Source organism: Primulina huaijiensis, chromosome 10 (genome assembly GCF_012295235.1).
Source record: "Primulina huaijiensis isolate GDHJ02 chromosome 10, ASM1229523v2, whole genome shotgun sequence".
Classification (NCBI taxonomy): Eukaryota; Viridiplantae; Streptophyta; class Magnoliopsida; order Lamiales; family Gesneriaceae; genus Primulina; species Primulina huaijiensis.
This window is the reverse complement of record NC_133315.1, coordinates 19173429-19198621: the sequence shown is the minus strand read 5'-3', so window position 1 is coordinate 19198621 and position 25193 is coordinate 19173429. Positions and strand designations below refer to the sequence as shown.

General features: G+C 34.2%; 2 protein-coding genes and 1 pseudogene across 4 annotated transcripts; all 3 read right to left on the bottom strand.

The window, feature by feature from the left end:
• Positions 1-81: 81 nt before the first annotated feature.
• Positions 82-2890, bottom strand: LOC140986691 (la-related protein 6C-like). Its single transcript, XM_073455006.1, has 10 exons — positions 2242-2890; positions 1907-1988; positions 1713-1807; positions 1548-1619; positions 1357-1436; positions 1176-1257; positions 956-1003; positions 798-866; positions 571-690; positions 82-360 (listed from the first exon to the last, which is right to left on the bottom strand). Exons 1-10 carry the CDS (start codon positions 2629-2631, stop codon positions 118-120), a joined length of 1281 nt encoding a protein of 426 aa, XP_073311107.1. The 5' UTR covers positions 2632-2890; the 3' UTR covers positions 82-117.
• Positions 2891-11875: 8985 nt separating this feature from the next.
• Positions 11876-14355, bottom strand: LOC140986885 (transcription factor HHO6-like). Of its 3 annotated transcripts, XM_073455275.1 has the most exons (6): positions 13951-14355; positions 13355-13614; positions 12867-13251; positions 12512-12588; positions 12112-12428; positions 11876-12013 (listed from the first exon to the last, which is right to left on the bottom strand). In XM_073455275.1, exons 1-5 carry the CDS (start codon positions 14162-14164, stop codon positions 12144-12146), a joined length of 1221 nt encoding a protein of 406 aa, XP_073311376.1. In that variant the 5' UTR covers positions 14165-14355; the 3' UTR covers positions 11876-12013; positions 12112-12143. The 3 variants fall into 3 exon arrangements, with proteins under 3 accessions (XP_073311376.1, XP_073311375.1, XP_073311378.1); XM_073455274.1 differs by lacking the exon at positions 11876-12013 and having other exon boundaries at positions 12079-12428; XM_073455277.1 differs by lacking the exons at positions 11876-12013; positions 13951-14355 and adding an exon at positions 13846-13937 and having other exon boundaries at positions 12079-12428.
• Positions 14356-22134: 7779 nt separating this feature from the next.
• Positions 22135-24861, bottom strand: LOC140985704 (pentatricopeptide repeat-containing protein At2g15820, chloroplastic-like; annotated as a pseudogene).
• Between the last annotated feature and the right edge of the window lie 332 nt (positions 24862-25193).

Sequence of the window (25193 nt, the reverse complement as noted above, 5' to 3'; positions counted from 1 at the left end):
TTTAATACGTGGGCCCCACCCTATTAAATAATCAAACCTAACACAAACAACAACCAAAAATAATTATGTGGAAACACTGTGTCTTTTCTTGGACAATTATATTGTATATACACTCGTTCAACTTGAATGGACAGGGATAGTAAGTGGCTTTCCCCTCCCCATAGTGAAACCCCTTGTTCCATCCGGCATTCTTGGCCCTTTCGTGTTCTGTCTGGCAGATATTTCGCCCAAAAACGAGCAGCTCGGGCTTGAACTTGTCGTAGGCAGGCTTCGCGCAGTTTGAAGTTGATTGCGAACTGGCTTAGTTTTTACTCGGTTTTTAGCCCACGTTTTCTTCGATCCGGCTGAACTTTCCTCAGCCTACACCAAGTTTTTTGAGAATTATCACTCAGTAACTTATTACATTATCATATAAAAAAGATATTATATATAATGATATATTATCTTAGTGATCATGTGTGACAAATATCAAGTTGCATGATATAGCAGAAGATTTGTAGCGTTCAGATTCTACTTTATATATAACAAATAGGAATACCATTTATAGCTAGTAAGGAGTTTAGTATCAACCTCGAATGATTCTGAAACATTTGCCCGAGAGGATGAATCTTCGTCGTGAGAAATCGACCCTTCGTCATGGTCTATATAGCCTTCGAACTCTGATTTTCTGTTCTTCAGCACAGATTTTGGCTGCAGGATGTAGTTCAACAGAATTCATCTTCTCCAATACAAACTTGTGATTTATGAACAAAAATGGACGTTTTTCCCCCAAAAAATAAACTTTATGAACATAGTACCGAACGTCTCATCATCACCCTCACACGCATGCCTTCTCTCCAGTTTCTTTCATCATTCAATTTCTCAGCCTGGTGAAAGAGGGAGATTATCATTAGCAAAAAAAATATATAATAAGCATCACAGTGATAAATTTGAAGGTCAAAAGGTTAGAACATACTGCTTTTTCTGCTGTTCGATGGTTCTCATACTCTACTAACGCATGGAGCTGCAAAGAAAGTAGTAAATCCGATTAGCATAATGACAAGAAAACATCTTATTCGTGGCGATTCATTTTAATGATCGATCATGGGCGGATCCAACGTGAGAACAGACAGTGCTCTTCTCGAATGAAAAAAATTATATATTACATTCAATGACTCGAGTCCACCTTTTTTTACCTTGTTGCTGATGACTAAATCGCCTTTGGAAGAACGTGAAGTGTTTGGATCCTGTGGTTGGCATATTCGAATTGCTTTGATACTGCAAACATCACATGAATATGTGATTACTTTCATCCGCTAAATTGACAAGAAAAGTAGAATAAATGAGCAAGATGCACGATATTGATCTTTATAGTACCTTCCAACCACGTTGAAAATTTTCTCGATGTTCTGATGCGAGTGATCATCAGGTAGATTTTCTGCTATAACCGTGCGTAACTGCATGATAAGATAATGATCAAACTAACACCTATTTGTAGGAAAATCTCGACAACTTTTAAACATTCATCACTTATCGTACAACAAAAATATGTGGTTACATATGTATACCTGCAGCTCCTCTTTCTCTTTCTCAGTAAAGGGATGTTTTCGTTTCACCTTCTTACCATCATGGCTTACAATCTAGTTACCAAACAACACGGTTATGCTGCTATATATATATATGTATATATATAAAAACAATGTGTTATTTCATATTATGATTAGAAGACTAACCAGTTTCGAAGAGGACCGCAGAGCTTCTGCCATGATTTGGTGGATGACATTCAAGGATTTGAGTTTCTTTGTGGATGAAATGATGTTCATTGGAACTGTTGGAAGATGCAAAACATTTATTTATCAGACGTTAACACGTTGAAACTCAAACAATGTCGTAAACCCGTCGAACATAATACAAAATAAATCCTCACCGAAGCCTTCGGGATCTTTATTGACATGTTTCAAAAAGGATTCATTGGCTAGCAAGCTCATATCGCTAAATTGATATTCCACCTGATATAATACAACATATATTGTCACTTTTATGATGTAAATATTTTTATTCTGAAGCATTCTTATCTGAGGAAATGAAGTATCATTACTTTGTGAGTAAATGTATAAAGATTAATTATTGATTCTTAACAACTATCCTACCCAAAAAAACATGTACTTCTCAATCAGGCATAATATATATTTCATTTCAATTCACGAGATATCAAATTTTTAAATGACATAAAAGAGAAGAAAAATAAAACAAGAAGTATACTTGTTTGATAATCTTCTGCTTAAGCTCGTTAGAAATGGGGTTTTCCTTTTCACAGTGTCGGGGCAGAGCTCCAGCGGCGGCTGCCGCCTTGACATTGGGCTTCTGATCGGAAACCATAGGCATATTACAGGCTTCTTGACCCGCAGCAACGTAAATCCAACTCCCACCAGTACTATTCCCATCAATATATGGCAAACAAGGGATGTAATACCCCATCATGGACACCTCCGGCACCTGAGACCTCGGCACGAACTCCGGCGCCGCCGCGTTGAATCTGAACGTGCCGCCACTGATCATTCCCTCCACCTTCTTCTCATCCTCAAACGCATCATCAAAAACTTTAATATCGTCCCCAATATCAGTACCTTTCTTCATCACCAGCTGCGCCATTCTTCTTTATTCTCCTTTTGATTTTGAAGAAAACAAAAGGGTTGTGAAATGATTCCTTGAATCAGTTTTCGTATCATTGAATGTGACGAATTGTTTGCAGTGGTGGGATTATTAAAGCAGTACGTCGAACGGGTGGCTTGCGTGTATTGATTTTCACCATTGTTTGGCAATGAAGAAATGAAGAGAAATTGTTGTTTTCTCCTGAATTTTAGTGAGTGAGTGATTGAATTCAACGGGAAGAATGAAGATTGTTTAATGGCTTATTAGTTATTTCCCTCTTACATATAATTGACGGTATTTGTGGGTTTGACCAAATATGTTTCGGAGAATACTAGGTTACACACGTGGCAGTTGCCATCTAGAGGTAATATTTGAGGTGGGCCTTTTGGGCCTAGTTCATTAAAAAAATTTTATTGGGCTTCCGTCTTTTTCATAATTAAGCCCATGGTTTTGGTGTCGGACGTTTTGGCAAGGGAAGAAATCTCAATTTGTTCCCGACTTAAAAATAACACCAAATTTTGTAATTTGGAAGAAACTTATAGACTATATTGGAAGTAATTTTTAATCAAATCTGACTAAAATTATTTGGTACAATATATATTACATTTAGAACAATACAAACATAGTAGTAAAGACAAAGTCATTGTGTGACTTACATGACTTAATTAATCAAACTGAGCTGAATGTGAAAAGGAGAATTTAAAGTTCAAGTTCAATTCGGAAAAAATTCTAAATTGACTGGAACGTGATAATTTTGAGTATGGATTGAATATTTGTTAAGCAGATTCTAAACACTCACAAACCAAGTTGTTGATTCGATTTCCTATTATTTTTCTTGGTTTCATGATTGACCCAATTAAGAAAAATAGAATGAAAGCAAAAATAAGATCAGATGATTTTAACGTTGTTCGGTCCAACTGACCTACATCCACAGAATCACTCTATTTTATCAAGCAAATCCAATAAAATGTAAGCAATTACAATAATGCAAGGAGTTATTCAAATAAAAGACTACATTCTTTCTAATGACGTCTCTGCGATGAACACATTCAATATATTTTAAGTGGCAAGCAGCACACTCGTCTTCAATATCCGCCAACTCGAACTTTCTTCGAAATTGCGGATTGTTCTCTTCCGATAACATCATCTTCATATTCCGAAGAATGAATCATCGGTCTTTGAGTGTGTGTACCACTAGCAAATTGGAATCTCAAAATCATAATTACCAAGATGAAACTGGTTGAACCTTGTTGCACAGCTTGTTGCGATACAAAATGGACAATAGTAATTTTGCTTCACAAAATTCTCTTGGAAATATTTGACAATAAAAGCTCATGATATCCTTTGACTACATATAGTCACGCTATGCAATCTTCAAAATGAATGAAAACTTTAATACATAGACCATTTCATCGTATCCTAGATAGACACAATCTTTTCAAATCTTGCATCATATCTTCAAAATAATATCATCCAATATCTTCATTATATGTCAAAACATATTCAAACAAACATATTTTTCAATTATCTCCATATATTCAATATTTCAAACCAATATTTTTTAATTTTCTTGAAAAACTAAATGACAAAAAATATGCCAACAAAAATATCATCCGACACAGTTAATTCATTTACATCCATGTTGTAACTCCAAACATATGTTATTTGTGTTGTCAAGTATGTCTAACAGTCACACATATCTTTATTCGTGAGAGATGTCAAACATGTTCATATTTATAATAAAAAGTAATATTTTTTTATGGGTGGTTCAAATAAAATATTTGTATAACAAAATTGACACATGATATCGTATATCACAATAATTTTTATGTTTCTCAATACACGATTCAGCTTGTGAATTAGTTACCTGCAATATTACGGATAACATTTACTTAAATATCAAGTAAAATTAAAAAGCTTTGTTTTTGTTGAAAAATTATTTAAAAATGTGAAAAATATTTGTGTTGAAAATGTGAATGTTGAATGTTGAAAATTAGGTAAAATTAGGTGTTGAATATTGAAAATTAGTGTGTGATGATATAGGTAATGATGTATTTTATTTTTGGATTATTTGTAAAAATTTTCTATAAATAGATATCTCATTTGTGAAAAAAATCACAATTGAGTTGAGAGAAAAATATTATAAAGTGTGTAGTGTGATAATTTTAAGAGTTTGAGATTTTTACTTTTTACCATAAATTTTTACTTTTTCACAACACGTTATCAGCACGAAGCTCTAAAAGTCCTCCATATTTTTCCAAGCTCCGAACAGAAGAAAAAGGTAACAAAAGTAATAATATTTATTTTACTGTTATTTATTTATTGTTTATATATTTAATATATAATATAATGCTATTATTAGAAATAATAAAAATAATTTTTTCAAAAACTTGTTATAAATTCTGGGAGGATGTTAAGACGACATCACACACTCCCGGTAAGGGATACGACAAGTATAAAAGCCTATAAGGTTTTTAAACAAAATAACTTATGACACCTAATTATAATAATGTGATATGATATACATAATTATTTAAATATGACTAATATTATATACACCATATTATTACCATAAAATTATACAAATACATACATTTATTTTCTTATACACCAACGGTAATAAACGGTAACAAAACGGCTAGTTTTTGCTCTATAAATACAATCTCACAAATACATTCAATCACTCCAACTTTCTCTTCTTCTCTAAAAATTATTCTTCATCAAATTTTCGAAGAAAAAAAGAAGATGGCTTTCACGAGGTTATTTTTAATTATTTTGGTTATCATACTCACCAGTCTTGTATTTATCGGAGAATATCCTCCTCGTGTGTTTTCTTTATTTTTACGAATACTTGTACTTGTTGTTTATCCATTACTTTGTATTGCAATATTCATTAACTAATAAAATGCATCGTAATTTTTAGTACCACCATGGCAAACTTGGCAAAGCTCGAATTCATCGCTCTTGATATTACTGGGAAAAACTATATGCCATGGACTCTTGATGTAGAAATGCATCTTGAGTCATTGGGTCTAAGCGAGACCATTAAAGAAAATGGTATATCTTCATCACAAGAAAAAGCAAAAGCTATAATATTTTTACGACGACACCTTGATGAAGGTTTAAAATGTGAATATCTCATCGAAAAAGATCCCATGGCTCTGTGGAAAGGATTAAAAGAGAGATTTGAACATATAAGGGAAGTTATACTTCCGACCGCCCGTGATGAATGGAATATGTTAAGATTCCAAGACTTTAAAAAAGTCAGTGATTACAATTCAGCGATGTATAGAATAATCTCGCAGTTAAAATTTTGTGGACATGAGGTTACAGAATCGGAAATGCTTGAAAAAACATTTTCCACGTTTCACGCATCAAATATAACACTACAGCAACAATATAGAGTGCGTGGATTTGCGAGATATTCTGAACTCATCGCCTGTCTTCTTGTGGCGGAAAAGAACAACGAGCTATTAATGAGAAATCATCAGTCCCGACCCACTGGATCAACAGCATTTCCAGAAGTAAATGCTGTAAGCAAAAATGAATTTAAACCTGGAAACCAAAATCAAAGTTACAGACAAGATTTTGGTCGAGGACAAAATCGAGGTCGTGGTCGTGGTCGTGGACGTGGACGTGGACGTGGAAGTGGTCGTGGTCGTGGACGCGGCCGTGGTTTTGAAAATAATCGAGATAGTTATTTCTATAACTCATCTCAAAAGAACGTCCCAAACCACCCACCGAAAAGGCATCAAGAGAATATGAGTGTTAATGAGAATCACTCAAAAAGATTTGAAAGTTCTTGTTTCAGATGTGGTACTCCAGGACATTGGTCCCGTATTTGTCGAGCCCCTGAGCACCTTTGTAAACTTTATAAAGAATCAATAAAGGGGAAAGAAAAGGAGACCAACTTTACTGAACACAGTGAACCTTTGAGTGGTTCAACTCATTTTGATGCTGGAGATTTTCTGATTGATTTCTCAGATAATGATCAATTTGATGGTGGAATAAATATGTAAAATATTTTATTTTTTATGTATTCGTATGATAATGTTTTATAGTGTGTTATATTGTATTGTATTTTATTGTCAATAATTTTATTTCATTGCATATTTTTTTGAAGTTCAAATATGGAAAATGCTACGAACCAAGCTGAAGTTTGCATACCTGATAGTGGTACAACGCACACTATCCTCCGAGATAAAAGATATTTCTTGGAACTAAAACCAACAAAAACAACGGTGAATACAATATCAGGTCCTGTAGACTTGATTAAAGGATGTGGTAAAGCACAATTTTTGTTACCTAATGGTACAAAATTTTTGATCAATGATGCTTTATATTCACCACAATCGAAAAGAAATTTGTTGAGTTTTAATGATATATATTCCCATGGGTATGATACTCAAACAATGAATGAAGGGAATGAGAAATATATGTGTCTTACCACATATAAATCAGGAAAGAAATATGTGATTGAAAAACTACCAATGCTCCCTACTGGATTGCATTATACACATATACGTCCCATTGAATCAAACATGGTAATTGATAATTCTTCAATATTAACCAATTGGCATGATCGATTAGGACATCCTGGTTCAACAATGATGCGAAGAATTATAGAAAATACACATGGTCATCCATTGAAAGACCAGAAGATCTTTCAGAATAATAAGTTTCAATGTAAAGCATGTTCTCTTGGAAAACTTATTATAAGACCATCACCAGCCAAAATCCAAACTGAATCACCAATGTTTCTTGAACGTATTCAGGGTGATATTTGTGGACCAATCCATCCACCATGTGGACCATTCAGATACTTTATGGTATTGATTGATGCCTCCAGCAGATGGTCACATGTATGTTTATTGTCAACTCGAAATGTTGCATTTGCAAGATTACTTGCTCAAATAATAAAATTGAGGAATCAATTTCCCGATTATACAATCAAGAAAATTAGACTTGATAATGCTGGTGAATTTACTTCCCAGACTTTCAATGATTATTGTATGTCTATGGGAATCATTGTTGAGCATCCTGTTGCTCATGTACATACTCAAAATGGATTGGCTGAATCATTGATTAAACGTCTGCAAATGATTGCTAGACCAATGATTATGAAAACAAAGCTCCCTATTTCTATATGGGGACATGCAATTTTACATGCTGCTTCATTAATTCGCATCAGACCAAGTGCATATCATAAATACTCCCCATTGCAGCTTGCATTTGGTAAAGAACCAGACATTTCTCATCTGAGAATTTTTGGATGTATGGTGTATGTGCCTATTGCACCACCTCAACGAAAGAAAATGGGACCTCAAAGAAAGATTGGAATTTATATTGGTTATGATAGTCCATCGATCATTCGATATCTTGAACCACAGACAGGCGACGTGTTCACAGCACGTTTTGCTGATTGTCATTTTAATGAGGAAATCTTCCCAATGTTAGGGGGAGAACAGAAACATACCGAAAAAGAAATTACATGGTATGTATCATCATTGTTACATCTGGATCCAAGAACAAAACAATGTGAAAAAGATGTACAGCAAATTGTGCACTTGCAAAGAATAGCAAATCAAATACCAGATGCATTTGCAGACACAAAAGGGGTAACTAAATCATATATACATGCTGCAAATGCCCCTGCTCGAATTGAAATTCCGAAGAAACAAATTGAAGATAGTCATGATGTCATTAAACGCCTGAAGCGTGGAAGGCCAGTTGGTTCCAAGGATAAAAATCCTCGAAAAAGAAAATTCATAGAGAAACACAATGATCACAAAATAGAGAATGATGTTCCTGAAGAAACACATAATGATCACAAAATAGAGAATGATGTTCCTGAAGAAACACATGATGATGAAAATGTTTTGTCAGAACCACAAACTGACGAGAATCATGAAATCTCTATCAATTATATTAATACTGGAAAAATATGGAACCGAAAAGATATAGAAGAAATTGATGATATATTTTCTTATAATGTGGCAATCGACATCATAAATGATAATGAAGATCATGAACCAAAATCTTTTGGTGAATGTAAAAATCGGCAGGATTGGATAAAATGGAAAGATGCCATCCAGGTTGAATTGGATTCGCTAAATAAACGTAATGTTTTTGGACCTATAGTCCTTACACCTGAAGGTGTAAAACCTGTTGGATACAAATGGGTTTTTATTCGAAAGCGAAATGAGAAAAATGAAATAGTAAGATATAAAGCTCGACTTGTTGCACAAGGTTTTTCTCAAAGGCCTGGAATTGATTATGAAGAAACGTATTCTCCTGTGATGGATGCAATTACGTTTCGGTATTTGATTAGCTTGGCAGTATCTGAAAATTTAGAAATGCGTCTTATGGATGTTGTTACAGCCTACTTATATGGATCACTTGATAGTAATATATATATGAAAATCCCTGAAGGATTTAAGATGCCTGAAGCACAAAGTTCAAAACCCAGAGAATGTTATTCTGTGAAATTACTAAGATCATTATATGGGTTGAAGCAATCCGGCAGAATGTGGTATAATAGGCTAAGTGATCACTTGATGAAAAAGGGATATGTAAATAATTCAATATGCCCTTGTGTTTTCATTAAGAAAACAACATCCGGATGCGTAATTATTGCTGTATATGTTGATGATTTAAACATCATTGGAACAAATAAGGAAATTCAAGAAGTTGTGTCATACTTGAAAGAAGAATTTGAAATGAAGGATCTTGGAAAAACCAAGTATTGTCTGGGTTTACAAATTGAACAAAAAGAATGTGGAATATTTGTTCACCAGACAAATTATACAGAAAAGATCCTTAAACGTTTTAATATGGACAAATCAAATCCTTTAAGTACTCCAATGGTTGTTAGATCATTAAACATAGAAAAGGATCCATTCCGTCCATGTGAAGATGATGAAGATATTCTTGGTCCAGAAGTACCATATCTAAGTGCTATCGGTGCCCTTATGTATCTTACAAATTGTACAAGGCCTGATATATCTTTTGCCGTAAATTTATTGGCAAGATTTAGCACATATCCAACAAAGAGACATTGGAACGGAATTAAACATATATTCCGTTATCTACGAGGAACGACAGACTTGGGACTTTTGTATTCAAAAGATGCTAATCCAAGTATAATTGGTTATGCCGATGCTGGATACTTATCTGATCCACACAAAGCACGTTCTCAAACTGGATATGTATTTACTCGTGGAGGCACTGCAATTTCTTGGCGTTCACAGAAACAAACACTTGTAACAACTTCATCAAATCATGCCGAGATTATTGCACTACATGAAGCAAGCCGTGAATGTGTGTGGTTAAAATCAATGACTCAACATATCCAAATCTCATGCGGATTATCATTCGACGAGAAGCCTGTGATACTATATGAAGATAATGCTGCATGTGTTGCTCAAATGAAAGAAGGATACATAAAAAGCGACAGAACTAAACATATTCCTCCTAAGTTCTTCGCATTCACCAAGGAGCTTGAGAAGAATAAATGTATTGATGTTCGTCACATTCAATCAAGTGAAAACTCATCAGATCTCTTCACAAAGGCACTTCCTACGACAATATTCAGAAAGCACATATATAATATTGGGATGCGCAATCTACGAAATTTGTGAAGAATTGTTCGTGTCAACATGAGGGGGAGTTTACGTGACTGCACTCTTTTTCCCTTACTATGGTTTTTATCCCAATGGGTTTTTCCTAGTAAGGTTTTTAACGAGGCAGTATAAAAACACGTAATGTATACAATCATTATGATCATCATTACAAGGGGGAGTGTTGAAAAATTATTTAAAAATGTGAAAAATATTTGTGTTGAAAATGTGAATTTTGAATGTTGAAAATTAGGTAAAATTAGGTGTTGAATATTGAAAATTAGTGTGTGATGATGTAGGTAATGATGTATTTTATTTTTGGATTATTTGTAAAAAATTTCTATAAATAGATATCTTATTTGTGAAAAAAATCACAATTGAGTTGAGAGAAAAATATTATAAAGTGTGTAGTGTGATAATTTTAAGAGTTTGAGATTTTTACTTTTTATCGTAAATTTTTACTTTTTCACAAGAGTTTTATCACATTAAATATGTGGTTCTATCATCACAATATATATTATTTTAAAAAGAATACTTAATTTTTATTATTATGCTTTTTGGGTGGCATCCTCCTCCGCCAATAGTATGAAGACACTTTGAAGTATCATGTGAAATAAGGATAAGGTAGTGATCTTCGATGGAACAAGTCTTCCCAACTAAACAATTATCTCTTACATTAAAGAATTCTTTTGCATAGAATAGATTCCCCTAATTCACAAATAAAATAAGATAATTAACAAAAATCAATAATTTTAATAAAAAAATGGCAAGAAGTCAATAAAGAACCCTCGAGCATAATGAAAAGCTAAATTTAATTGGTATCTATTTTCATACAAAAAAAACTTTCACCTAACATTTTTTGGCCATGTTGATCAAAGTAGGCCCCTTTCATCATATCTTGTCTTCAAGATTCTTGCTCCATTATTTTGTTTGTGAAAGGGATTGTTTGTCAAAGAATTTTGGATAAACATTACAATATCTTGAATTTATGCAAAATCAATGACACTTATTTCAACTAAAATGTCAATTTACCTTTGTTTATTAATAATATTTTTGACCACCGAAGGTCCAAGAAAAGTATTCTTTTTCTATTCGAATAGTTTATATTGTTGTTGAAATTTTGGTTTCACTGTAATTTAAATAAACCTTCATAAAAATTTAATAATATTAATCTAAGATAAGTTTAAAGAAATCTTTAGGGGCAAAACAAATAAAGATTCTCCAATTTGAACCATTCTTGACATTCACATTTATCTGTGCTTGTTTGGTTGTGGATTCCAACAATCTAGTCCATGGAATTGTTGCAAAACAAAAGACAAACAACATGGATTTATTCTTATCTCTTAAAAAGATTACAATTTGACCGATTCCCACATTATCACAATAATTAATTGAATAATAGTCGTACAGGTATCCTCGAGAGATTATTATATATATATTTGTATATTTGTCTTACACCGCCTTGTTTTCATATAATATAAGAAAAAACTTTTTGTGAAATGACACGATTTAATCTATAAAAAAAATATTATATATATTTTTTATTTTATGTCAAAAAAATAATATTTTCATGATAAATATAAACTTTACCGATTGTACAAAATATTAAATTAGCGAGGAGACTCGTAGGAAAAAAGGGGTGATATAGTATTCAAATCTCCACTGAAGGAAGACATAAAGCTCAGGACATCAAGAGCTGGACTTGACTAGAAGTTCCTTCTCTCGTTAAGAAAACAAAGCCGGAAAGGAAAATAAATCTAGGCCTGCAAAATTTCACAACTGTTAAAATTTCACAACTGTTAAAATTTCATAACTGTTAAATGTTGTGTATTTTATTTTTTAATGGCTCATCGACTTGCACCTCTGTACCGGGGAAAACTCAAGGTGAAAATTTTAAGGACCATCTCTTCTTGATAATTGAATCTGATTCTTCCAACTCCGAGACTCGAACTTTTCGTCATCTTCGTCGTCCACGCTATCGCCTCCAGTTAAAGATGTACCCCGAGAAGCTCCGGTTACCTGCATATGGTAATGGCCCTGAGGGGATCCAGACTGGGAATTTTCCAGCTTTGAGGATTCACTACTATACTGTCCTTTGGACATCCACGAACCTCCAAGAACGACAGGATTGGTGGAGGGGTGCATTGTAGAAACTTTACGAGTGTGGAGCCGATATTTCTGAATCAACACAGAATCCAGTAATTTCGTTACACGAAAAGTGGAGCGATGTAAAGAAAGAAAGAAAGAAAGATCAAACGCACTTGCAAATGACTCTTCACTTCATCATTGGATAGACCATCAACTTGCATAAGATCTCTAATTTGTTTAGGAGTCGCAGCTGCATTGCATAGGGCGAGATAGAATTAGATGAGCTTCAACAATTAACAACTACATAATTTTCATTTTCAATCAAGCAAAACATAACTTAGTAACCACTCTGCATCGCTATATTACTTATCAATACGATATCCAAGACTAACCAAAACAACAGGTGGTTCAATTTTAACTTTGATCAAAATCAAATCAGACAAAGTCACTGATCGTGATAGCGTAAGAAATGTAATTCATCCAGAATTTGTAGTATGTCAAAGTAACAAGTAGCCATTAATTCACAACCTTGGGCACCTCCCAGTTGCTGCAGGGCATCAATAAACCGGCGATGCAACTCAGATGACCAGCATCTCCTTTGCTTTCTAGCCATTTGCTGATGCTTCTGTCGATCCCGTAAATTCGATTGATCGTCAGTTGCAGAAGAGGACCCTGATCTGCTACAACTCGATTTCGAGCTAAAACCACCAGAATCAATTCCCTCGCCTGGATTCTTGATCCTAAGATCAAGATGCGTTAGCCCATTCAATTTATCATCCTCTTCCTTCGCCACCATCATCATGGGGAAGTTATTTTTCCCCTTAAACGGTACAAATGCCGTTCCTATGGCCATGTTTATACCATTCCGAAGTAAACCATTCATCATCGGTGGATTTATTTCTTCTCGAACTCCCTGATGACCAATAAAAAAACATAAAAATGCCATAAATGCGCAACCAAGAAACCTTATTAGGCCATGTCCCAATTACAAACAGGATCTGAAAATTCTGCTGTACCTTAATTTTGTCAAGTTTTAAGGTCTGATTATTGTTGCCGGAACCAGAATTTGGATTATGATTCTGATTAGCAGAGTTGCATAACTGAAATGAGCTCATCCAGTTTATTTTATCACTGCCGTTGACGTCATTTTCTTTACTGATTTCATTTTTCTCATCTTTTTCATCACTGGTTCCCTTCAATGGAATGAATTCTTTCAACACTGGCACCGCCTTAGATTTCTTATACTGCACTAACTCCTCCTTCATTATCACCATCGCTGCAATAGCAATCACAAAACCCAAATATCAGAAATCGATATTTATGTCAAATAATTTTTTTATTAAAAAAAAAAGTGGAACAAAGATCAACAAATGAACATCGCAACAATCCCATTAATCTAGAATCGAAAAACAACAGAAAATAAAAATAATAATAAACTAAACCCACGTGAAAAAAGAGATTTTTTAAAAAAAGTTAAAGCCCGGTTACCAAAACAAAAGAACGTAACCACATTTGTCTTCTGAGATCAACATTACGATATAATGCCTACTGCAAAAAAAAAAAAAAAACACACAGTTGGAAGATTCAATATATAATGGAAGAAACAACTCACCCTCGTTGACGATGCGCATGCAAAGAGGCAGCTCGCGCTTAAAAACCTCGATCTTCTTAATCTCGACTTCAAGCCCATTAACGTAATCATCAAGCTTCGCTACCCTCTCAGATTGGTCATGAATCCTGGAAACCTGCGTCAGAAACTCCCGGATCGACGATGCCGATAAAGCTCTGGGATCCAAGCCAAACTCCGATGCAATCAAGGAGCCCATTTCTCTTCCAGATCAATGATATGATTGTTCTCTGGCATTAAATCCTAGGCCCGGAAATGTTTATATATAGGGCAATGATGGGGCCGAGTCTGTATATACGTTGATGTATTCTACGTATTGTACAGTGTGTATTCGGGATTGTAGAGAGAGAAGAATAGAGACGTGAAAGATTCTGTTAAACGACGTCGAGTTTTGACAGGGATGAGCTCAATCATATATGCTCATTTCACGCCAACAGGTCTTAGAGTACAAATGTACACAAATTCTCTTTTGGCCACTTCTCTTTTAGGAAATTCTAATTTTATACTTTAATAAATTGCATATCAGTCCACTGCTTATGTTTCATCGCCACGGGCCAGATAAGCCAGCCAAGTGGTAGTATCATAAAATAAAAAATAAAAATAATTCAAGTTCGATTCGAGTTCGAGTATTCTCTATTATAATTTTTAAAATAATAACAGCAAAAGTTCATTAGAATTGGAATAGGCTCAAAATAAACTTTCCTATGATCCATTTTTTTCTTACATGATTCTAGAAAGTGCGAGTTTATTTGTAAATTGGATACTTAATGCATAAATACCCAGGAGTTAGAGGGTACAAAGTGAAATTTTACCAAAATACTTGAGAGAGTGTCAAGTCGGAACATTTTTCAACTCTTATTTAACCTTTTTAAAAAAAAAAAAAAAAAAATAATCGGTGAAATTAGACTTCTCGCCCAAGTTAGTTGTGTTTGGATATTTTAGTTTTTTAAAAATTTGTTCCCTTTCCTCTCAAAATTCTTGTAAATTTATCTTTGCAAATTTTGAGGTATTTTTAAAAAAATTATTTTAAAGAATAAAGAAAATTGGAAAATAAACTTATCATCGTTAGATGGAAAAAGTAAAAGGAAAAAGAGAAGAATAACAATTTTCAAAGTTTAAAAAGTATTTAGGATGCAAATCTTATAAAGTCCTTAAATTCAAGATGGAATTTTTTTTGAGTGGATATATGTAAACAAAAGCATTTAGTGTTTCGAAAAGAACTCTTGGTACGAAAATTTCATGTTAAGATTAAAAGTTTAAACCAAATTATTTTCCCAGTTTTTTGCTTTATTCTTCTTTGAGTAATAAAGAAATTGGGGAAAGAATTAGGTCATATAATACACAAACTCCTATGAGACAGTCTCACGAGTCAATGTTGTGATACCGATATTCTATTTGAGTTCTCAAGAAAAAAATATTATTTTTTATGTCAAAAATATTATTTTTTATTATAAATATGAACATGATTGACTCGTCTCAATAAATGCTTGTTGCCTATTATTTACATTTTTGTTTGTTTGTTTTTTTTTTTTTTAAGTTAGAAGTGCGAAATAATAGTTTCGATGTATTCAAGTGGCATAGTCAATTCAAATAAAAAAACTTTGATCGTCCCACTATATCATATCATATTACCAAAAAGAGTTGAAAGAAGTAGCAAAACGGGGAAAAAACCAAAAGGGAGTGAAATTAATATTTTATAATTTAAACAACTATTTTGAAATCTAGATATGCTAGCAATTTTTAAGAAGGGGAAAAGTGTTTTGTTTTCCCCCAAATTAAGATAATCATCCCATTAAACTACTAATCTTAATATCCGTACTAACTAAAAAAAATCAAATTTGTACTCGTCAAAATCCATACAAAATGTAAGATGAGTACATTGTTTTCATTTTCAAATGCCAATCAAATAATATTTTCTCTCTCTTTATACTTTGAAGTAGAGGTGTCCATCCGCATGGGTTGGATCATGTTGAGCAATATTACTATTCAAAAATTGCTTCGAACTCAACCCGAACCCGAGACAACCCGATTTTGAATTTTTTTAAAATAAAATTCAAAAATAAAATAATAATATTTCAATTTAAACACATAATAACAAAATTTCCTTGATATATACGATTTAAATTTGAAAATCTAATTGTAGAAAAATAAAGTATATTTACTAAATCAAATAAAAAATTGTTCAAAAAATAAAAAAATTTCAAAATAAATATTAAATTATAAAAATTTATGATCTTCATATACAATAAATATTTTTCTACTCATATAATATATAAAAATATAGACAATGTTTATTAATTATATTTTTTTAAAAAAATTTAAATGTTCGGGTCAATCCGGGTCAACCCCAACTCGATCATTTTTTTCGGGTCAGATCGGGTCCGAAAAGCTAAACCCAAATCTGATTTTTTTCGGTTTAACCGTGTCGGATTGGTGAGACGTGTCCGCTTTTGACACCTCTGCTTTGAAGCACAAAAAATTCCTTGGTGAAATCATAATCGAAATCAAATAGTGGCACGAGCTTTGTGTTCCAGACCCAAACCCACGCCATTGTAAATTAAAAACAAAAAGGACAAAACAAATAATTCAGAATCTTTTCAGGACATAGCCACAAACTTTCTCCCCACGAGGTTCATTGAATGGAATCCACATGATTCCCTGGTTTAAAATATACATCATTGGATCCAAATAAATGAATAATTGAATTAGATAAAGAGACAAATCAGTCGATTGTTCTCTAAAAAAAAAAAAAGGATTTTCTCTTTGATTTCACCAATATAATTGAAAATTTGCCTTTTATTGTCACTGCTTATGTTGATGGCGAGATGTTTTAACATGTTATTTGAGCAAAATTTTGTCTACATTGTCCAAAAAAAAAAAAAATTTTGAAGTTGAAATCACATTTAGTTGTAACATTTTGTCAAGTTTAATGTATTATTTCAAAAGAATTTTTTAATACAATGTTTTCAAAATACTTAACGTAGCTGCTCCAAGATGACCATTTCAAGTACCATTAAATTAGTCGAGTTGTAATTATAAACCATGCAATATAGCTAAATATTTCTACACTCGTGTTATTCGCTCATATAAAATCTTTTTTTTTTTTAAGTAATTTTTGTTTGATTTTTTAATGTGACTTATTTAAATAAATAAATATACTTTTTCATTTTAATTATTATTATTATATAAGAAAACATGATAAAGAGTGAATAATGAAACAGGAGAAAAAGAAAACGCGTGTTGGACCATTCTATGGTATCGTGTCGCCACATGCTTTCTCAATCCCGAATATTAACGGGCCCACTCTCTCAGATTCTCCGTTTGACAATGACCTTAAAAACGACAAAACAAAATTTTCTCTTAATAATATCCGATAATTTCACTGAAATTTTCACTCAAAAGCGATTCAATTATTATTTGTTAAATTTTCAAAGTATCTTAATGTTTTATTTCCAACTTTACCCTCTGTTAATTATTTGTTAATTATTATAGTTTTGTATGTAGAAATTTAATTATTTTATGTTTGAAAGCCCGTATATTAACTATTAAATAGCCCTTCTATATTGTTATGTTGCTTTAATCAAGATGTCCGATTTGTTCGCTCCGTCACATTCAGACATATATATTTATTTAAAATAAGGTTAATGAATCTCATACACTATTTTATGTGAAATCTTGAAATTTTTAATAATTCACATGAAAAAAAAATCTATTATAGCTCTCTTGTTTTCAAATATTAAGCACAAACTTGGTCATGTTTTAAAATCTTAAGCACAATAACAGACCTGGCTCTCCTAAATTTGTGCGGCTTTCGCTACTTGATTCCACCCCATGCGATGTGTTAGCAAAGCAGCCTATCAGAGCACCCGCAACACCCATAGTCTCATCAAAAATCGTAGGGTCCACATGCCACATACACATTACATTAACACATCTATTCTCCCACATTCATTTTAACATTCACACTCATTATTTGTAGGTCCCGCTGTCCACTCATTCATCTTATTCTTACTTTAAATTAAATAAATTCAATTTCAAATTTTTTAAGAAATTTAAATTATTATTATTTTATATTAATAATAATATGTTTTTATATATTTAGTACGTAAAATAATTTAATTTTATGAGTGTCACTTATTTAAAATTAAAAATTTATTATAAACCTATAATAAAACGGTACAACATATAATAATTAATAACACTTGCATAAAAATAAAAGAAAATAAATTAAACTTAAGAGAAGATGCAAAATACTAATTCAAGGATTGTTGTTGTATTGTGACCAAATATGTTCAACTAAGTCGGCACGAAGTTGGTGATTCCAACGACTACTTTAAACCAATACATTAAATAAGGAAACAACGTTTAGCGACGGTTTGTGGAAATCCGTCGCAAATAAAAACCGTCGCTAAATGTCCAATTTTATTAAAAAAAACCGGACAGAGGGGCGTTCATAAAATATAAAATATAATTAAAATAATTCAAAACACGTGGGGCCCGCGTGTCAGCAAATCAACGACGGTTTTGTCCAATTTTTTTTAAAAAATAAACTGACACAGGGGCGTTCAAAGAATTGAACGCCACATACCCTCTCTCCCGCCCACTCACAATGGAGAGGGGTGTTAATGGTTAACATCTCATTGTGGGTGTCCTTAGTAGTTGTAATGCCCGAGATTTTAGTACTGTAGTCAGACATTGATTAATTGACAAAATTGAGATTTCAGGAGCTAAAATAAGAGGTGAAAGGAGAAGCCGGGAGTCGGTGTATTATAAGCCAAGATGTTGGACAGAACATCTGGCGCCCGAGCGGTAGTTTTTGACCGCCCGAGCGCCGATGTTGAACAAGAGGAATACTTGGAGAGAAGGTTCGGCGCCCGAGCGGTAGTTTGTGACCGCCCGAGCGCCAGTGTTCAATAAGGAATGTCTCGGACAGAACGTTCCGCGCCCGAGCGGTAACTTATGACCGCCCGAGCGCCGCCTGAGAAACAAGAAAAATGAGCCACGTTTCGTTGGCATGCAAATTGGATATATATATAGAAATGGTTTCATTTCTTCAGCTGGCAGCAAGAAGAAATCGAGAGAGAAAGGGAGAAAAGTTATAGAAAATCCTTACGCCTTTATATTTCGATCCGCCCGTTAGATTTTGAATCCGACTTCGGTACTGTGTTCCTATCGACGTATACTACAACTGGACGTAAGTTTTGTTACGTTTTGATATGTGTTGAAATTATGCTATTGTCAGAATTGAATAAAATTCATATATGATGTTCTTGACATGTTAGACATCATAGAATCGAAGTCAGATTAAGAAACAGATTGATTACGAATTTGTTATAATTTTTCAGATTATATTGAGTGGTATTGGACAGATTTGGATTATGGTTGAATTGCAGATTGTATTGGATATGGGTTATGATTGGTAATTGATATCTGTTGATATGGTATTTACGGGGATATTGAGATTGTGCCGTTATGTCGATGATTTGAATTAAATTCAGATTAATCAGATTCAGTATTGAATTGAGAATGGAAGGTTGATATTATTATTCTCGATATGTCCTTTCAGATTTACAGAGACAATCTTGAGTTCAGAACTTCCGTTTCTTCAGACCGAGAATCCAAACGAAAGGTATAAGTCAATGTGGTATTTGGAGATCGACACAAGTAGGATATACTTGTGTTTCCCTAAATCACATACTAATTGTTATTATTTGCATTGAATTGATTTGATATGCTTGTTCTATTGATGTATAGAGAGCATGTGTTAGATAAATATTAGATGAGTGATCTTGTGACAGAAGTACCTGATATTGGTGGGATCGCCACGGGCACATTGCACGATGTCACAAGATAGTGTATTGGCGATAGTGCCACAGTCTGTGACGGATAGTTCAAGACACTGGATGTTTGGTTATATCGACGTGGATAGAATCGGAGTTTCTTCTATTACTGTTGGTCGATATAGGAATACCAACGTTTGGAAACCGGGATCCCTAGACTAGGATTGAGTCTAGTCTGAGTCGTGGAGTCACGAGTATGATTGATAGTTGACATTACTTATGTTTCAGATTTTGATATATATCTGATATCTGCTTCACGCTTTATATTAATTATATGATTGCATGTTTCGTTGATTTATACTGGGATTTATTCTCACCGGCGTTATCCGGCTGTCGTCGTGTTTGTATATGTGCATGACAACATGTGGGACATGTTCAGGGTCGAGGAGATGAAGAGAGAGATCGTGATTAGAGTGGAGACTACGGACTTGATCTGAGATAGGGTTAAACACTTGATATTTAGTAGTTGAACCTTAGTTTGTAAATGATTGTATATAGTACAAGACTTGTACTTTTCTTTTATACTGATATGTATAGTAGAATGATTCCATTACGTTCCGCATTTGATATTATATGTAAAAAGAAAAAAAAATTAGAACCTGTCTACTATAAATGATTAATTAATCCCAATGACGATTAAGAACATGATTAGCGTCCGGGTCCCCACAGTAGTGTTGGTATGCAGTGACTTTAGTAAGAATGTTGAAAAGAACTTTGAAAAAGAAAGTTGTATTATTTGAAATTCTGTGGCTTACAGATGAGAACTCAACCCTATTTATACCATTGACTCCAAAAAATAACGATTATGATCTATTTGATGTAACAGTGAAAATCAATTCTCCAAAATTTTCTGCCATCTACATAGCGAATTCTGAAAAAATCATAAACAAGTGTAAAACAAGAAAAATGTAGAAGGTTCTAAATGTTTTTATAGAGCACCGTACTAAGAAAATTCTGAAACATACATGAAGATGCTGATTCGTGACATTTTCTCCCACCTATTGGCTAACGCCTAGTCGCCTCAAATTGTAGGAGTAGATCTTGGAAATGCCACAAATCTTAATTAATTATTTGGCTTCCTACGTTGCTTTGGTCTCGTGAAATCCCTTCCATTTGATCAAATATTGGGTGCTAAGTTGCACTCCTCGATGTCTGTCTCTCTACACCATTGGCAAGCACATCTTTGTTAAAATATGATCATGTCACCATGAGAGGTGCACGGTGTGAATCCCCTAGACTTGTGTCTCCCTCAACCGGGTAATAAGGTTTTAGCATGCTCACATGGAAGATGGGGTGAATCGAATCGTCAGTGTGTTGGGGAGGTCGAGATTATGATATGATACCTTCCCAACTCTGGCAATGATAGGAAAGAGCCCCTCGTACTTCCGGATTAGACCCATGTGCAACTACACGAAAAGCTTTGGATTGATGTGGTAAAAGCTTGATGACTACTTTGTTCTCCATGGAATACTTTTGTTGCCTCCTCTTAGCATCAGCCCACTTCTTCATACGTCTTTATGCCTTCTCCAATTAGGCTTGTGCCATGTCCATGTGCTCCCCCATAGACTTGACCGCTTTCGTGGCGGTCGAACTTGGTCCTTTGCTAAAATATTGTTGTAGTTTACAGGAACAGTCCGTTCGAGCTAGTCATGGGACAACAACATTGTTGTCTTTTCTCTCTCTACAAGTTTTTCAAGTTATTTGTGTTTTCTTGTTTATTTGACCAATCAATATTCATCTTAAGGCTGTTTTGCTAGTACTCGTAAGGGCATAGTCGAGGGACAAATGTCGTATGTGTACGTAGAAGGGCTAACATGCTGTCCCGCCACAAAATTAATACAAATAAAACAAACCCAAACAAAATACAGCACATGCCATAATTTATTATTTATTTTTATATTTGCACTGCTTGTTTTGCATACATTTCCATCAACATTTTGAGCACACGCCTCTTTTAACGTTCACTTTAGTGATGGACCCTTCTCTTGATAGTATAAGATTTATTTATTTGTAAAGGCAAAAATTGATCCACCATTGGATGTTACACGTCAAATATTTTTTCCTTTTTCTCAAGAAATCGTTCATAAGTCTGTCGAAAAGTTTCAATTTTTTACTAAGTTTCGATCCCTGTAATTCATCCCAACTTGAAATTGTACAAGGCTTGAATGGAAATTCGGACCATCACTGATCGAAACCGAGTCAAGATTAGATTTTTTTGTTTACACAACATATTTACTATCATCTCATTATTTTAAAAGTTTGCCAAAAATAATCTAAAAAACGAACACTCATAGATTCTCGAATGCGATCGTCTGATTCTTGGTCATCAATCATCATCAACGTTTTTTTTATACCTCTTCTTTTTTCGCATTATCGTGATCAGTAGGGTAATAACTGCAATTAGTCAAGTTTATGGATTTTCAGAACCCTTATTTGGATTAATCTATCCTATAGCAGAAGATATATTCCTCATATTAACTACACATAATCAAGCAAAAAATACACAAAATTATACGAGCCATCCTCTTCGTCGTGTAAATACACAAAATTATACGAGCCATCCTCTTCGTCGTGCTCTGAATTCGTCCCCTTGGAATCAAAGTCATTATCATAACAGACGTCTTTAGAACCTAATGCTCCATCTCCTAGGTCGTTTCCTGCTTGTAAGTATTCTTTCAAATCCATAGGAATAAAGGGTTCTACTAGTTTCCAAAACTGCACAGCATTGCTTCCTAAAAGACCTATGCACAATACAGATCCCTTCCTTTTCACCCGCAATGTTTTCACAATTCTCAAGACATCATCTTTATCTCCTTTGAACTTCAACAACATATCTTCTGATGATGATCTGTAACCCGAGTACATATACCAGTATGCAAGAACACGAGGCGTTACTCACTGGTGAATTAGCTTAGGGATCACAGGTCGGCCTTGTGATCAAAACTGGTCTGCATAGAACTCGAAACATGAGTGAGATATGGTAGTAACGACAAGGGATATTGTCGTTTTCACCAGTATAATCTTCGTCCACCAACTTTTCGGTATAAGACAACCATTCACGAAACTGGTTGTATATACGTCCCTTCAAAAAAAAAATTGGATCTTGAAGTTCTCTCTGAACACAAACTGGATAGCTAGATTCTGATTATTTTCCATCTCGTCTAGGTTGATCTTCAATCCCCCTAGCAGTAAACCCATCAGGGTATCTCGCTGTTCTTTACTGAGCTTCGGCTCTACTGATTTTTCCATGTCTTGGTGCCCTAGACTCTGAGCTTTTCAATCTTCTCCATCAAAGAGGATTCAATGTAAAATTTCTTCAAACGCATTACATTATAAACATTTTTTGCCTTGGTATAACTGCAACATGTAAGATATCCCCTCAAGATCGTGTTGCAGGATCTGGCATTGACACCAACTGCCTCGTCGCTGTGCATTTGGTTGAGTATCTCTTCTGCCCTGTCAAGATTGTCCACTTTCACCAACGAATCTAAGCAAATGGAATACACTGCCTTGTTAGGACGACATTTCTGTAGGCACATCAAAAAACTTGACTCCACTTTATCGTGTAAATTTAAGTCGCTGTATATAATCATCAAATCGATAAAAGATCGCACCAGGGGTTTCATTCCACTGTCTATGAACTCTAACATGAGAGCCTCGGCGAGTTCCATCTCTCGAGCTTTGAACAGTACCTCAATAATCTTGTAGTAAGCCACAACGGTAGAGGAGTGTCCTTTCCGCATTTTCCTGAAAATTTCCAGTGATTTCATCTGTTTCCCTACTTTCGAATAGACCTCCATTAGATACATAAAAGTTTGACTCGAGGGTTTATAGTTCAAGGAAAGAATCTTGGCCCAAGTTCTTTCAGCTTCAACAATATCACCAGCTTTTGAACAAGCTCTTAATACCGACACAAGCATTTCTTCACTCTCTTCTGTTCCCTTTAATTTCATCTCCCTTCTTAGAGATTCAATTCTTTCCTTATCTATTTCATCTTGATAACTACGGATCCATATCAGTCCACCAAAGATATCATTCAAGTCCAGACGTCGCCAAATTATGAAATATAAACTCTGCCTGTTTGAGGTAAGGTGCACGAACCTCCCGTTTTGGTCAGAAAAGCTCGGAAAAGGGAATTATGCAGGCTAAGTTGAGGCTTGTAACCTCCTAAATGGATCATACGATTGTAAATGCTGCATGCTTGGTCTAAAGCATTAGCGGCAGAGGAACTAAGATAGGCAACAATCAGGATATGAAATGTGGATTCATTAGGAACGAGCCCTTGATTAATGATATCGCAAAAAAATCTCATGACATTTCAAATATTTCCCCTCCTTACCCATGTAATTGGCTAACTTGGTGGCCAGATCAAAATCAAACCGAAACCAATGCTGCTGCATCATCCATTCATACACCTAAAAAGAGAAAATAAGCCTCACTCTTAACAAGCAAACAGAGAGCATTGAACCGACAGATCTCTAAAGCATTCAGAAGTTTTGAGAAGAAGACTGACCGAATAGTTTAGCTGAATCATGAATGGGATAATTTATATCGTTTTGATTGGAAACTGAATCTAGAAATAATTACATATGGTGTTTGAAACATTCCCACCGGCAATCTGCTCTAAGTTGATTGGCCTTATTGGTGAAATCAGCCGACCCTGAAGACCCACGAAACTTGAAGCTTTCAGCTTCTATATGGCTAAAAGAATTGAATCCGTTTTCTTTAGCTTCTTCTGGGCCGTCGGATGCATGCGTGCTGATTGAATCAGGGGAGGAGACAAGCGGATAGGTGGAATTCTGATGAGATTATGAGGGGAGGGGTCCACAATAGAGATGATGCCGGTGGAAAGAGGGGCGGCGTTAAGAAGGTAGAGTTTAGCGGAATTAGAGGGCCTCTGGATTTGCGCGGGTGGAATGTCGAAGTTGTAGAAATGGTTGCCGGAAGCATTGTTTAGGTGGGTAGAGGCAACGGCGTCGACGCCGCAGGACAGCGGTGCTGGCGATAATTGAATTGTATTCGATGAGAGAGGATTACAATGGCTGGACTACTCCCATAGCTGATAATCTGAAATTCAGCCCATTTCCAATTCGTCGGAAATTAAAGAAAAATAAAATATACGGCTTTTTTTAAAATAGAAAATTACCAGTAAAATAGTATATTACATAAATATAATTCTATATAAAGAATTACTTAAAAAGTTTGAAAAATTGAATTTTAATTTAATATAATATTATTAGTAAAAATATAAATTATTAAATTTATATAAGAACATTTAGCGTTCACGATAAATTAAAAATCTTTTATGCTTAATTTTCAATTCATGTGAAACGGTAGAGATTTTTGAACAGGCATGGACCAATTGCGAAGGTTTGTTAACCAAATAAT